The sequence below is a fragment of the Clytia hemisphaerica genome, unplaced genomic scaffold (genome assembly GCF_902728285.1).
Source record: "Clytia hemisphaerica strain Z4C2 unplaced genomic scaffold, Clytia hemisphaerica genome assembly, whole genome shotgun sequence".
In the NCBI taxonomy this organism is placed as follows: Eukaryota; Metazoa; Cnidaria; class Hydrozoa; order Leptothecata; family Clytiidae; genus Clytia; species Clytia hemisphaerica.
Window position 1 is genome coordinate 607,582 of NW_027103744.1, and position 15,817 is coordinate 623,398.

The 15,817-nt window shown below is 36.0% G+C and overlaps 1 protein-coding gene across 1 annotated transcript in view; it reads right to left on the minus strand.

Moving 5' to 3' along the window:
• The window catches only part of LOC136805319 (AP-5 complex subunit mu-1-like), a 52,299-nt gene that overhangs the window by 15,997 nt on the left and 20,485 nt on the right, over positions 1-15,817 (minus strand). Inside the window, exons 6-12 of the mRNA XM_067061906.1 lie at positions 15,421-15,558; positions 14,928-15,008; positions 14,543-14,599; positions 12,832-13,095; positions 12,349-12,449; positions 11,717-11,799; positions 10,954-11,074 (exon numbers count right to left, since the gene is read on the minus strand). Of these exons, the coding sequence (XP_066918007.1) occupies positions 11,025-11,074; positions 11,717-11,799; positions 12,349-12,449; positions 12,832-13,095; positions 14,543-14,599; positions 14,928-15,008; positions 15,421-15,558 (774 nt within the window). The 3' untranslated portion in view covers positions 10,954-11,024. The remainder of the gene's footprint in view (positions 1-10,953; positions 11,075-11,716; positions 11,800-12,348; positions 12,450-12,831; positions 13,096-14,542; positions 14,600-14,927; positions 15,009-15,420; positions 15,559-15,817) is intronic.

Sequence of the window (15,817 nt, forward strand, 5' to 3'; positions counted from 1 at the left end):
TTTAAATATTGTGTATAGGAGCGCAATGGCTCATGATCTTCGATACCAAGGAGGTGGTCGATACCGATAGTTGACCAAAAATACCGAAATACCGAGATAAAAAAGGTCTCTTACCGATACCGAGATGGTCTTAAAATACCGATTACCGATCAATTTTTTCCTCTAATACCGATTTACCGATCTAAAAAAAGGCCAATACCGATGTACCGATATCCCGTACGCCCCATAAAACATTACGTCTTCCTAAAACATCAAACAATAGAATTACAAGGACCACAGAACGACCCTTGTAAACGTGCCTCAATTCTGGCATGAAAATATCATCATCCTTTTTGAAAATTGCTGTAGAAGAAGAAGGACATCACTTTGAAAAAATGTTAGATGGTACGAATATATCTTATTTTAGACTATCCCAATTAAGGACCTTTACATCAACAAATAGAGTAATCAAAATATTTTACGAAACCATTTAATTAGAGCTACTTTTAAAATAACTACTGAGCTTGAGGATGTAGTATCTTAGATAATATTGATACTACATGGCCCGCTGATCTACGAGAAGTTATTGAATTAAAGGGTCGAAAACTTTATCTGAGTAGATCTGAGTCAATACTGATGACCTCCTAAAAGCTCTTCAATCTAACAAAACGCAGCAGATGATCCTTAAAATCCATGATATACAACAACAAACATTATCTGATATAAAAACATTTTCTTAAAAAATCTCAATAATCCCAGAAGACAATGGGTTGTAAACCATAAAACTATATTATCTGTTGTACCAAATCATAGAAATAAAAAACTATTTCATTCACATCTCGATTTTTTGACTTCTTTGACCTTCAGAAATCTGACTTCGTTATTTACATTATCTCCCTGTTACAGCTTAAGGTCTCTATTTCTTTATAAATCTTATCGGCAGTACTCTGACCTAATATATTTTTTTTTGTTTTTGTTTTTGTTTTCTTTTTTTCATCGAAATAACTCCTAAAAAGGGGAATTTCCCATAGTCACGTGACAACTAAGCTCATATTCTGAATTATTTTTTTGGAATTTGTTCCTTAGCATGTGAACTTGCATCCCTTTGTTATTTGAAGTCAATACCTTTCTTACTTGAGTTTTTATGAGCTTTTCAAAAAAGGTCCCTAAACTGAAATAACTCCCAAAAAGGGGAATTTCCCATAGTCACGTGACAACTAAGCTCATATTCTGAATTTTCTATTTTGGAATGTTTTTCTTGACATGTGAACTTGCATCCGTTTGTTATTTGAAGTCAATCCAACCATTTCCTGATGACTGGTAAGCTTTTGAAAAAGGTCCCTGAAATAATTTGAAACCCGAATAGGGGAATTTCCCGTAGTCACTTGACAATTAAGCTCATATTCTGAATTATTTCTTTCGGAATATCTTTCTTGACATGGGAACTTGCATCCGTTTGTTATTTGAAATCAATCTAACAATTTCCTGATGACTGGTAAGCTTTTGAAAAAGGTCCCTGAAATAATTTGAATCCCGAATAGGGGAATTTCCCGTAGTCACGTGATAACTAAGCTCATATTCTGGACTAATTTTTTTGGAATATTTTTCCAGATATGTAAACTTGCATCGGTTTGTTATTTGAAGTCGATATCTTTCTTCCTTGAGTTTTTATGAGCTTTTCAAAAAGGTCCCTAAAATGAAATAACTCCCAAAAAGGGGAATTTCCCATAGTCACGTGACAACTTGGCTCATATTCTGAATAATTTTTTTTTGGAATATTTTCCCAGATATGTGAACTTGCATCCGTTTGTTATTTGAAGTCGATACCTTTCTTACTTGAGTTTTTATGAGCTTTTCAAAAAAGGTCCCTAAACTGAAATAACTCCCAAAAAGGGGAATTTCCCATAGTCACGTGACAACTAAGCTCATATTCTGAATAATTATTTTTGGAATATTTTCCCAGATATGTGAACTTGCATTCGTTTGTTATTTGAAGTCGATACCTTTCTTGCTTGAGTTTTTATGAGCTTTTCAAAAAAGGTCCCTAAACTGAAATAACTCCCAAAAAGGGGAATTTCCGATAGTCACGTGACAACTAAGCTCATATTCTGAATTTTCTATTTTGGAATGTTTTTCTTGACATGTGAACTTGCATCCGTTTGTTATTTGAAGTCAATCCAACCATTTCCTGATGACTGGTAAGCTTTTGAAAAAGGTCCCTGAAATAATTTGAAACCCGAATAGGGGAATTTCCCGTAGTCACTTGACAATTAATCTCATATTCTGAATTATTTCTTTCGGAATATCTTTCTTGACATGGGAACTTGCATCCGTTTGTTATTTGAAATCAATCTAACAATTTCCTGATGACTGGTAAGCTTTTGAAAAAGGTCCCTGAAATAATTTGAATCCCGAATAGGGGAATTTCCCGTAGTCACGTGATAACTAAGCTCATATTCTGGACTAATTTTTTTGGAATATTTTTCCAGATATGTAAACTTGCATCGGTTTGTTATTTGAAGTCGATACCTTTCTTCCTTGAGTTTTTATGAGCTTTTCAAAAAGGTCCCTAAAATGAAATAACTCCCAAAAAGGGGAATTTCCCATAGTCACGTGACAACTAAGCTCATATTCTGAATAATTTTTTTTTGGAATATTTTCCCAGATATGTGAACTTGCATCCGTTTGTTATTTGAAGTCGATACCTTTCTTCCTTGAGTTTTTATGAGCTTTTCAAAAAGGTCCATAAACTGAAGTAACTCCAAAAAGGGGAATTTCCCTAGTCACGTGACAGCTAAGCTCATATTCTGAATTATTTTTTTTGGAATTTGTTCCTTAGCATGCGAACTTGCATCCGTTTGTTATTTGAAGTCAATCAAATCATTTTTAAGAAAGGTCCCTAAAATAATTGAACTCTTGAAAAGGGGAATTTCCCATAGTCACGTGACAACTAAGCTCATATTCTGAATAATTTTTTTGGAATATTTTCCTAGATATGTGAACTTGCATCCGTTTGTTATTTGAAGTCGATACCTTTCTTCCTTGAGTTTTTATGAGCTTTTCAAAAAAGGTCCATAAACTGAAATAACTCCCAAAAAGGGGAATTTCCCATAGTCATGTGACAGCTAAGCTCATATTCTGAATTATTTTTTTTGGAACTTGTTCCTTAGCATGCCAACTTGCATCCGTTTGTTATTTTGAAGTCAATCAAATCATTTTTAAGAAAGGTCCCTAAAATAATTGAACTCTTTAAAAGGGGAATTTCCCATAGTCACGTGACAACTAAGCTCATATTCTGAATAATTTTTTTTGGAATCTTTTCCCAGATATGTGAACTTGCATCCGTTTGTTATTTGAAGTCGATACCTTTCTTACTTGAGTTTTTATGAGCTTTTCAAAAAAGGTCCATAAACTGAAATAACTCCCAAAAAGGGGAATTTCCCATAGTCACGTGACAGCTAAGCTCATATTCTGAATTATTTTTTTTGGAACTTGTTCCTTAGCATGCGAACTTGCATCCGTTTGTTATTTGAAGTCAATCAAATCATTTTAAGAAAGGTCCCTAAAATAATTGAACTCTTGAAAAGGGGAATTTCCCATAGTCACGCGACAACTAAGCTCATATTCTGAATAATTTTTTTTGGAATATTTTCCCAGATATGTGAACTTGCATGGCATACCGGATAAGTGGGATGGGGGAACCTGGGAACCTAAAGTGGGAACCTAAATGAACACCTGAAAAGTGGGATGGGGGAACCTAAGTGGGAACCTAAATGAACACCGGAAAAGTGGGATGGGGGAACCTAAGTGGGAACCTAAATGAACACCGGAAAAGTGGGATGGGGGAACCTAAGTGGGAACCTAAATGAACACCGGAAAAGTGGGATGGGGAACCTAAGTGGGAACCTAAATGAACACCGGAAAAGTGGGATGGGGAAACCTAAGTGGGAACCTAAATGAACACCGGAAAAGTGGGATGGGGGAACCTAAGTGGGAATCTAAGTTGTTTAATTATTAATAGAATTGAAATATTTTTCTTTAGAAACAAATACATAAGCGAAAAATAAGACTTGCTCGATAGCAAGTCTTATCGTAGTTTAAGAAGAATTCCTTTATGTTTAAATAAATAGGTCTATTGAAATGGCGATTTTGTGTTTACTTTTCAAATTTTGAAAATTTTGAAAAGATGTGCCCACATTTTTTTACCTGAAAGTGGGATGGGGGAACCGGGAACCTAAAGTGGGAACCTAATTTGTTATTATTATTATTTTTCTTTAAAACAAATACATAAAGATAAGAAAGATATTATATGCAAGGAAAGAAAAAACCTTTTATCATAATAAGAACACCAGTTATTTACTTTTTACATTACGGTTCGCAAACAATAATGTTGAAAATAAAACAAAGGGAATTTATTTATTCAATTAGCTCAAAAAAGCATGTTTATTTATCAGCAGTTTTATAGTGCATCTTTTTGAAAGGTTCTTTTTAGTAAATTGACTTAATTGACTTTAAACTTAAAACTTTAAACCGTCATATCATCAAATCTAGAAGGAATTAGAAGTTCGTTCATAGCTCGATGGATAACTTAGACCTTCTTCTTTCTTTTGCACGGATCTAATTTGCTTGAATACAGAATCTAGTAAAACATTATTTACGATCTAGTTTTTGTTCACTCTTGATGGGGGGGGCGTACGGGGTTTCTGATTTCTGAAATTCCGAGCATTTTTGACCTGATTTCCGATACAATTCCGCAAAAATATTTCACTAATTCCGATACCGAATTTTTTTCTGTAGATAATTTTCACTTAAAGAAAAACTTGAATAAAAAAAGGAAGAAACTGTGGGAAAAGAATATTTTTGCCACATACAGTACAACTATTACACCCGCGGACACCGCACGCTGCAAAGAGGTGGTACGACACAGAGACCAGAGGACACAAATTTCCTCTATATATAACCCCCTACCTCAAAAAAGGAAGTTTGTAAAAGATAATGCGAGCGAAGCGAGCGCGAAAATTGTCCTTGACTTTTGCTTTAAAATCCACCCTTTTTCCCTAAAAAAGTGTTGAGAAGAGTAGTTTTCCCTGACTTTTAGAATGGAAAGAGAATATTCTTTCCTGACCAAAAACGTCAAATTTTTCGTGTTGTAGTAAAATAATTATTTCAAAAATAACCCGGCCAGCTTTACAATAGTCAAAGTGTGTTGACTTTTAAAAAAATAAAAAATAGAGATTCAAAGATTGACTGAAAACCATCAAATTCAAGGCATTCTGGAAAAAAAGCTCCCTGACTTTTCCCTGACTTTTGAAAAATTTTGCGAAAACTCCCTGACTTTTCCAGGTTTTCCCTGACTTTTTCAAAAAACAACCCATTTTCAGGTTTTCCCTGACCGCTGGGAACCCTGTTATAGAACTGGATTTTCATCGTTCCGAATGATAGGTGTTGATTTGACTCTCAGTAAAATATTAACGCCTTATTATAAAAATGTTGACCTTTTCACAAAGCCCTCGAGGCATCGTGCCATTCATCGAACCAGCTTTGGTCCGTTTTGAAAAAGCTTCAATTTTTCACTGCTTACAAAAGGTCCGCGAATGAAATAAGATTGTGTTGTGGAGCAATCTATACCTATACCCATCATATGTGCGCCCGAACGCCGCTAGGATCTAGCGCGCGCTTGTGCTTGACGTCATTGATTCAGAAAGCGTCTTTTGTGGATAGAAATTAGTGAGGTTAAGTCCCAAATTGGTAAAATCACGACCATGAAAATTAAACAGGCTAGTGAGTTTCAACCAATCAAATTTCGTATTTTTTCGTCCGTCATCGTGATTATCCTGGTATGCTTAACCTCAGTATTATATCCGAAGCACACAATCTGATACCGAAAAACCGAAACTAAAGCTCTTCAGACCAAGTTTCCGCAGTAAAAAAAGTCATTTTTCCGAAACCGAAGTCTTTTTGGATTCCGAAATACCGAAGTGTTTTGACGTGACTACCGAAATTCCGCACAAAAACAAGCCCATTTCCGCAATACCGAAATCTCGTACGCCCCCCACTTGATGCAATACACATTGTTTTTTATTAGCAGCTCCAATTTCGGGTCAGGGCTGGGGTCGCTTAGCATTTAACGGATTCTAGCTCGTTTTTCTTTCTGTACCAACCAAACAGTACAGCGTGTGAATACACTTCATTAATTAAAAATGTTTGATAGTAAAATAGACATATTGCACGGCTTGCCACGTTTCCATACACATAAGCATAGATCCACGGGGGGGGGGGGGGTTGCACTCAAGGTAAACGACCTACCGTACGTGCAGCCCTTTTTTCCAAGCTACCCAAAGTACACTGTAAGGGTGGAAATTAGCAAAATGAGAATAAGTGCACTCTAAGGGTTTAAAATTTGGTCAAAGCCAGTCCGGCTTTTAGAATTTCATCCGAACAAGTGTCACGTTTTAACACTGGGTAAATTTTGGAACATCAAATATGTCCATCCCTATCAGGATCTGTTCTAGAACATGTTGACCAAAAAAAAGATCTAGGAGTGATAATCGATAGTGACCTGACCTTTGAAGCCCATATATTCAGTAAAATCAAGAAAGCTAACTCTATCGTTGGCTTGATTAGCAGGAGCTTCGAATTTCTCTCACCAGATATGTTTCGAACGCTTTTCATTGCATTTGTCAGACCCCATTTGGAAATATGCACATGTAGTATGGTCTCCAAGACTAATCAAACATATCAATGCAATCGAGGGCGTCCAACGAAGAGCTACAAGGCTAGTTAGTTGCTATAGAAACTACTCATACGAAGATCGGCTACGACTCATCAATCTACCTAGCCTAAAGACCAGGCGGCAAGTTGGTGATATGGTGGAAGTTTTCAAGAACCTCCACATTTATGACGAGTCTATAAGATCAGAGAAATTTTTACCTCGAACACGACCACGACGTCAGCATGATTACGAGCTTCAAAGGAACTTTGCTAATGACGGTATGAGAGGCTACCAAAGCAACTCTCTTTTTACAGAAGTGTGAAACCTTGGAAATGATCTAGAAGAAGATATTGTTGAAGCACCATCCTTACAAGTCTCCAAAGAGCTTTTGATAAAAGAAAGGGAGAAAAAACTTTATAAAATGTAAAATCAAAAGTTCTGTTTCATAGGAGTCAATAGACGTGCGAAATATATTGCTAGATAAAAAAAAAATAAAAAATAAAAAATAAAAAAAAAATAAAAAAAGGTTCCCACTTTAGGTTCCCCCACCCACTTTTCCGGTGTTCATTTAGGTTCCCACTTAGGTCCCCCATCCCACTTTTCCGTTGTTCATTTAGGTTCCCACTTAGGTTCCCCCATCCCACTTTCCGGTGTCATTTAGGTTCCCACTTAGGTCCCCCATCCCACTTTTCCGGTTGTTCATTAGGTTCCCCCGCCCCTTTCTCTTTGTTCATTTAGGTTCCCACTTAGGTCCCCCCATCCCACTTTTCGGTGTTCATTTAGGTTTCCACTTAGGTTCCCCCATCCCACTTTTCAGGGTTCATTTAGGTCCCACTTTAGGTTCCCAGGTCCCCGTCCCACTTATCCGGTATGCCAACTTGCATCCGTTTGTTTATGAAGTCGATACCTTTCTTACTTGAGTTTTTATGAGCTTTTCAAAAAAAGGTCCCTAAACTGAAATAACTCCCAAAAAGGGGAATTCCCATAGTCACGTGACAACTAAGCTCATATTCTGAATATTTTTTTTGGAATATCTTCCCAGATGTGAAACTTGCATCCGTTGTTATTTGAAGTCAATCCAACCATTTCCTGATGACTGGTAAGCTTTATAAAAATAGTCTCTAAATTGAAATAACTCCCAAATAGGGGAATTTCCCATAGTCACGTGACAACTAAACTCATATTATGAATTGTTTTCTTTGGAAATTTTCCTTGACATGTGAACTTGCATCCGTTTGTTATTTGAAGTCAATCCAACCATTTCCTGATGACTGGTAAGCTTTTTGAAAAAGGTCCCTGAAATATATTTGAAACCCGAATAGGGGAATTTCCCGTAGTCACTTGACAATTAATCTCATATTCTGAATTATTTCTTTCGGAATATCTTTCTTGACATGGGAACTTGCATCCGTTGTTATTTGAAATCAATCTAACAATTTCCTGATGACTGGTAAGCTTTTGAAAAAGGTCCCTGAAATAATTTGAATCCCGAATAGGGGAATTTCCCGTAGTCACGTGATAACTAAGCTCATATTCTGGACTAATTTTTTTGGAAATTTTTCCAGATATGTAAACTTGCATCGGTTTGTTATTTGAAGTCGATACCTTTCTTCTTGAGTTTTTATGAGCTTTTCAAAAAGGGCCCTAAAATGAAATAACTCCCCAAAAAGGGGAATTCCCCATAGTCACGTGACAACTAAGCTCATATTTGAATAATTTTTTTTTGGAATATTTTCCCAGATATGTGAACTTGCATCCGTTTGTTATTTGAAGTCGATACCTTTCTTCCTTGAGTTTTATGAGCTTTTCAAAAAAGGTCCATAAACTGAAGTAACTCCCAAAAAGGGGAATTTCCATAGTCACGTGACAGCTAAGCTCATATTCTGAATTATTTTTTTTGGAATTTGTTCCTTAGCATGCGAACTTGCATCCGTTTGTTATTTGAAGTCAATCAAATCATTTTAAGAAAGGTCCCTAAAATAATTGAACTCTTGAAAAGGGGAATTTCCCATAGTCACGTGACAACTAAGCTCATATTCTGAATAATTTTTTTTGGAATATTTTCCTAGATATGTGAACTTGCATCCGTTTGTTATTTGAAGTCGATACCTTTCTTCCTTGAGTTTTTATGAGCTTTTCAAAAAAGGTCCATAAACTGAAATAACTCCCAAAAAGGGGAATTTCCCATAGTCATGTGACAGCTAAGCTCATATTCTGAATTATTTTTTTTGGAACTTGTTCCTTAGCATGCCAACTTGCATCCGTTTGTTATTTTGAAGTCAATCAAATCATTTTTAAGAAAGGTCCCTAAAATAATTGAACTCTTTAAAAGGGGAATTTCCCATAGTCACGTGACAACTAAGCTCATATTCTGAATAATTTTTTTTGGAATCTTTTCCCAGATATGTGAACTTGCATCCGTTTGTTATTTGAAGTCGATACCTTTCTTACTTGAGTTTTTATGAGCTTTTCAAAAAAGGTCCATAAACTGAAATAACTCCCAAAAAGGGGAATTTCCCATAGTCACGTGACAGCTAAGCTCATATTCTGAATTATTTTTTTTGGAACTTGTTCCTTAGCATGCGAACTTGCATCCGTTTGTTATTTGAAGTCAATCAAATCATTTTTAAGAAAGGTCCCTAAAATAATTGAACTCTTGAAAAGGGGAATTTCCCATAGTCACGCGACAACTAAGCTCATATTCTGAATAATTTTTTTTGGAATATTTTCCCAGATATGTGAACTTGCATCCGTTTGTTTATGAAGTCGATACCTTTCTTACTTGAGTTTTTATGAGCTTTTCAAAAAAGGTCCCTAAACTGAAATAACTCCCAAAAAGGGGAATTTCCCATAGTCACGTGACAACTAAGCTCATATTCTGAATATTTTTTTTTGGAATATCTTCCCAGATATGTGAACTTGCATCCGTTTGTTATTTGAAGTCAATCCAACCATTTCCTGATGACTGGTAAGCTTTATAAAAAATAGTCTCTAAATTGAAATAACTCCCAATAGGGGAATTTCCCATAGTCACGTGACAACTAAACTCATATTATGAATTGTTTTTCTTTGGAATATTTTCCTTGACATGTGAACTTGCATCCGTTTTTTATTTGAAGTCAATCCAACCATTTCCTGATGACTGGTAAGCTTTTGAAAAAGGTCCCTGAAATAATTTGAATCCCGAATAGGGGAATTTCCCGTAGTCACATGACAACTAAGCTCATATTCTGAATTTATTTTTTTGGAATATCTTCCTTGACATTGAACTAGCATCCGTTTTTTATTTTAAGTCAATTCAACCATTTACTGACGACTGGCGAGCTTTTGAAGAAAGGTCCCTGACATGATTTGAATCCCGAATAGGGGAATTTCCCATAGTCACGTGACAACTGAGCTCATATTCTGAATTTTTTTTATTGGGATTTATTCCTTAGTATGTGTGCTTGCATCCGTTTTTCATTTCAAGTTAATATCTTTTTTCGTTAAGTTTTTATTGAGCTTTTTCGAATCCCGAATGCGAATCCCGAATCCCGAATACCGAATACCTAACTCCAGCGAATCTACCTATTTGTTTTTATATGTAAACGATAAAAAAACAATCGAAAACAAACGCCCATTCAGTCAATATACATTTCTTTTGGTATCAAGGTAACAAGAAGTACTGAAACGTCAAAAAGGAAGAAATTTTGTGTTTATTTTCATCTTTCTGGTGAGTCGTATGAGGCTGTTTGCTGCTCTTGAAAAAACAAAACAGAGTATCGATTTTTCATGCTTCATAAATGACGCAGACCCTTCTCTCAATTCGTATTCAACATTTTTTTACACAGTTTCTAAGTCAGTGGTCTGCACTATAAAACCATAATTTTTTTTCTTTTAAGAACAATTTAATAAAAACGACAACGAGGCTCAAAATCGCCAAAAATAAGAGCATTTTAAAAGCAATGCTGAGCCTGAAGCAATTTAGGGGTCAAAGTAGTAAAAATTGGGTAAAACGCCTAAAATACCTCAATTACACCCTATAAATAAGAACATGATAAGAATAATTTGAGGCACAAAGTGCCAAAAAAAATTAGGAACAGCCGAACTTCAGCAAAATATTTACTGGTTCTTATAAAAAGGAGTGTATTGTCAAAAAAGAGCCAAACTGAGAAAAACGAGCACTCTTCTGTATTGCTGACTCGTTTTAACAATAGCAATGCTTTTGTAAGCTCAAGCATTTTTTAGTCATCGAATCATAACTGGCTTAACTTTAAACTTACCGTGATATAAGAATTTGCACCAACCAACAATGGATCAGTACGTATGGGAGGGACAAACTCATTACTAAATGTTACGTTCGCTTCCATATTTTATCACCTCCTTTGCTTGAGAACTTGTGACCTGAAAAGGAAACCAATGTAATACCTAGATGACCATTATGCGTTTACCATGGCCATTTCACAGTCGAAATGGATCATGGTAATCGGACTGATTGCGCCTCCATAACGGCTTTCTGTGGCTAGATGCGAAAATCTTTAAAAAATTTCAAAACTTTTGACAAAAGTAAGTCGTTATTAGCGCGCAGTGGTCCTGATTACCCATTACGCTTTGTGACTGTGAAATGACCTATGCTCTGCTCTAAGGGATACGTAGAAAGTCTTACGGAGCCATGGCCTCTAAAGTGTATACGTGTTATCGCAGAGTAAGATTATGTTACACTTTGTCACCAGACATAAATCCATAGACCGGCGCCACTTTTTTACACCTTAATGGTAGTTTTCAGCCAAAAAGAGAAAATACCCAAAAACTTCGTGCTCGCTTCGCTTGCTTCATTTTTACAAAGATATTTTACTTTTAAAAGGGGGGCGCCAAAAATAAAATCGCCAAAACTTCCAAAATTGCCAAAGCCTCCCGGATTTGGTCGACCCACCACGGTACTGCTCTAGACTAATAAAAACCCTTTCATTTTTTCATTCACCGATAAGGTACTTAAATGATTTTGGATAGAGGAGCTTTAATAAATTGAAAGGAGTTAAGACGTACCAACATTCCAGAGAAGAGTGCATTTATCAGGTAATAAAACCAAATTGGACGAAGTCAAACTCTTGAATTCAACTATAGGGCCCCTGAAAAACAAGAAACAATTCATTTCTGGATGAAGGTCAATAATGCAAAAAAAGAAAAGAAAAAAGAAGAATCATTCGAAAAAGCTTAAATTTCTGAAAGAATGACTAAAATTATCACCAAGCTTTTCAGAAGCACGTGCTCTAATAAAAATTGGGCTCTTCCAGGAAAAATTTTGAATATGAGGGGGGTGGAGGATATAAAATGTTGGAGATTTTACCCCCGGACATTGTGAGTTTTCACCCCCGGACAACGGATCTCACCCTCCGGACAAGCATAAGTTGACCCCCGTACATTCGAAATCACCCTCTAATCAGAGAAAATTCGCCCCTAAAACAAGGCACATTTTGCAGATTTTCACTACCCCCGGACAAAAATATCCAATATATCCTCCACCCCCCTCATGTACAAAGATTTTCTGGAAGAGCCTATTTCAATGAACCAACCTATTGTTTAAAGGGATTTAATGAGACAAATTCCTAATCACCTTCTTCATTTCCTATAGGAAGTCAAAAATGTTATTCATCTTTCGATATCAAAACACAATAAACCTGTTGAAGAATGGTATCTGGACTTCAAAAGCTTCAAAAGAACTTTTCATCTGTTCTGCTATTTGTATTTGTATCATAATAGTTAGTCTGTTTTGATCGCCCTGTTGGAAAAAAGACCATTGCATATTTTAATACGATGTCTAGATTTAAACCTCTCACAGGAAACTCAAATCCAAAAATCTTTAGAAGGAAAGCAAGTTAACATTTTGCTGAAATGCAAGTCCCCTGTCAAAGACACGGTAGGACAAGAACTCAAAGTTAAACCCCACTGGGAAAGTATCCCGTGAATTTATCCAACATCATCCTTTTATCCCCATTGTGATCTAATAGAAATTTTTGTACTTAAGAGAAAAAAAAGCGTCCATTACCTGGGGAACTGGGAAAGAAATTAACTTGCTATCAGCTTAAAACTAATTTCTGTAGCATTCTAACATCATACCAAGGTGCTACCAAAAAAGAGCTAGAATCTAAGTTGGTTAGTACCTTCATTTGGTAGAAAGCTTTAACCGGAATATCATCCTCATGTAGTTTCACTTTATACTGACACAAATCAATTTCATTGTTGGGCGGACAAAAACGTAATTTTCTTGACCCATATTGACGCCCTGTGTTTGCACCCTTGTTGATGAGGGGCGTAACATCATCAGCAAGTTGAACGGAAGGGTGGAATAGCATTTGGTTATGGATGGTAGATTCCAGGGGAGCAATGATGTCAAGACTAATCTCTGGTGATTCTTCAACGTCTGCCTGCAGATAAACAAAAAACAAGAAAAAAATAATTCCCAGCTATAGTTTAGTTGGAAGCGTTGCAACGAGGTTTTTTGAATATAAAAGGAAATCTAGAGACTAATGGGCCATTCAGCCAAAACTCTTCTTGCTGGCAAGACGGAGAACATTATATTTGTATCTCAACGGATATCTGTCTACAGGACAGAAAAGTTGTAACACGAGATAATTCTCCCTATACCAATTTCAAACAGAGAATCTGGACTTTCGAATGTAGAACAAACTAGAAACAAGAAGATGTAACATTTCATTTCCTGATTTTTCCCAGAGCCATAACCCTATTAGGGACCTTTAGCATCTAGGACGGCAACTTTGAAAAAGTAAGGTAGGATTGAACAAAAAGAAAGCCCCTAGGGATTGACATCTGGATCGCAGCTAGATTCTATTCTTTTCATATCAATTTTCTCATGAGAATAGTGAATTTTAATAGGGTAATGAATAAACCTTTTCAAATCTCAAGACGACTTGAAAATCTTTTTTGACGTCGTCTTTGGGACGAAGATGCTATAAGAGGAGTACGTCAAAGGAGGAATTTTAAATGATATGAATCCCTCGACAATTATAACGTCGTTTTTTACAAAAACTTGACTACATTTCAAATTTGTCCATCTGATATTAAATCTAACCTGATAACAGCTGTTCATAATTTTCTTACGCGCACGGTAAACAGGCGCTTGAAAATTAAACATCTGAGGAAAATTCGTGGAAAATTCTACAACAAGAATCTTGTTGTGTGCCAGAAAGTAAAAAATTGCTATGGTACCCTATTCCTAAACACAAGCCCGCAACTTTGTTGTCATTCCTAGTCCTTTTAGACGGACGCGGTCCTTACGATTTCGAGATAGCATATTCGTCAGATTGTTATGTTTTCACACATCCCTTTAGAGCTTCAGCATGGTGTGCAATAAACAATCACAATCTGATCTCAGGTTAGATAAAGTCGGATGAAATTTGCCATTTGATTTTAAGATTTATTTCAGGCCCTCATTTAAGTCGCCGTCCTAGATGCTAAAGGTCCCTATTGTTTTGATTTGTAACCCATTAACATTGGCAGCGTCGACAAAACAGAGTAAAATTTAAATGTTGGGACTGAAATAACCAAAAAATCAAAAAATGACTGCAGTGATGGTATGTTACCGGGAGAAAGGCGTAATTAATCTAGGCAAATTACCTAAAACTTAAAGATTGATTTTACTGTGTGTTCAACAAATATTCGAGTCAACATTTCACGTAGAAGGTCCAAAATATTTTAGATAGTCTCACGGTTAACATCATAGAGCCAAGGGAATGATTTAGCTTGTTTCACAGTTATTATACAAAGAGTCAAAAAATGGATATACGGGTATAGGGTCAAAGGAATGAACTGAGGTCCCTTGATCTGGCTAATTGGTCCTTTCCCCAAACATACCTTGCATCGAACTGTTCCATATATCTCGCAAACGTCTGGGTATTCTTTGCTGTCGAACTAAATAAATATTAAAAATATTATTTGATGTATAAATTTACTGATATCTCCCCGCAAACACGTGTTTCGTCCTTCCCAGGACTCACAGTGCGGCTCGGGTAAGCGTTGTCACCAGAGTGCTCCACACAAACTGTTGAGCTTAACTTAATCACTTGTGGTGAGCGGAATCTAGAGTGCTCAAAGAAGTTTTGAGCGTAATAGATCAACTAATAAGACAGATGAACAAAGAATAAAGTGACGAATCAAGTTATTGTATCTTTTCACAGGAACAAATCCACCAAAAAGATTACTTTTGAAGGCCCATCAACTGTACAGGATTCAAAACTACCTGTATCGCTTTGATGAATTCGTTGATTTCAATATTGAGGGATTGTTTCCCTTTATATGTTGTTGCGCGCCAAGATGGTCCCTTTGAAATAAAAATCGATATGAAGATTGCAGCTTGAAAATGAGTAAATAGAGTTAACTTATATCTAATAAGCTGGGAATCAATAGACCTTTTCATAAATTACGTTACGAAAATCACTTCCTTGGTTTTGAAATTATTGCCGTGGTGATAACTCCCAGCAGATTTTATTTAAACTACTTTCCATTCCTAAAAAAATAATTTAATGTCTCAAGGGACATAATCACCATGGTAATTGTTTGAACATAAGTGATGTTCGTGAAGTAATTTTTGAAAAGGGCTTTAAGGGGAAGTTAGAAACTCGAGACTTGAGACAAGCACTATGTTATACAGTGAAAAGTACAAGTTTTTATCATGAAGGCGACCGTAAATTATAGCCTTTCTGGTTTTGAATTGAGAAGAACAAAACACTCACCTTTATTTTAGGAAGCGGAATATTTTCGGAATAAGAAGCGATCCCTAAAGCAGTATGTATGTCTAATTCAGTTGGGATACCCAGTGGAAAACCAATGGACGCATACTTGTGCAGCGTTTGTAGTTTGTTTTGAAGTGTCTGTAGAAAAAGAAACATAAACATCATCTGTTTAAGTTTTTTTTTGACAATTTGACAAAACCTACTAGTAAAAAGTAATGAGATTTACTTCCGCTTTTTGTTTGATTCGAAGATCAGATACAGTGGACTCTCGCTAATTCGAGATTCTAATATTCGAATCTTTCTATAATTCGAACTACCCGTTTATTTTTTGCTCTGAGCCTGGAGTTCCTTATTTTTACAGAGAATTTCAGTCTCAAAGTTCCTTATCGAGTTCCTT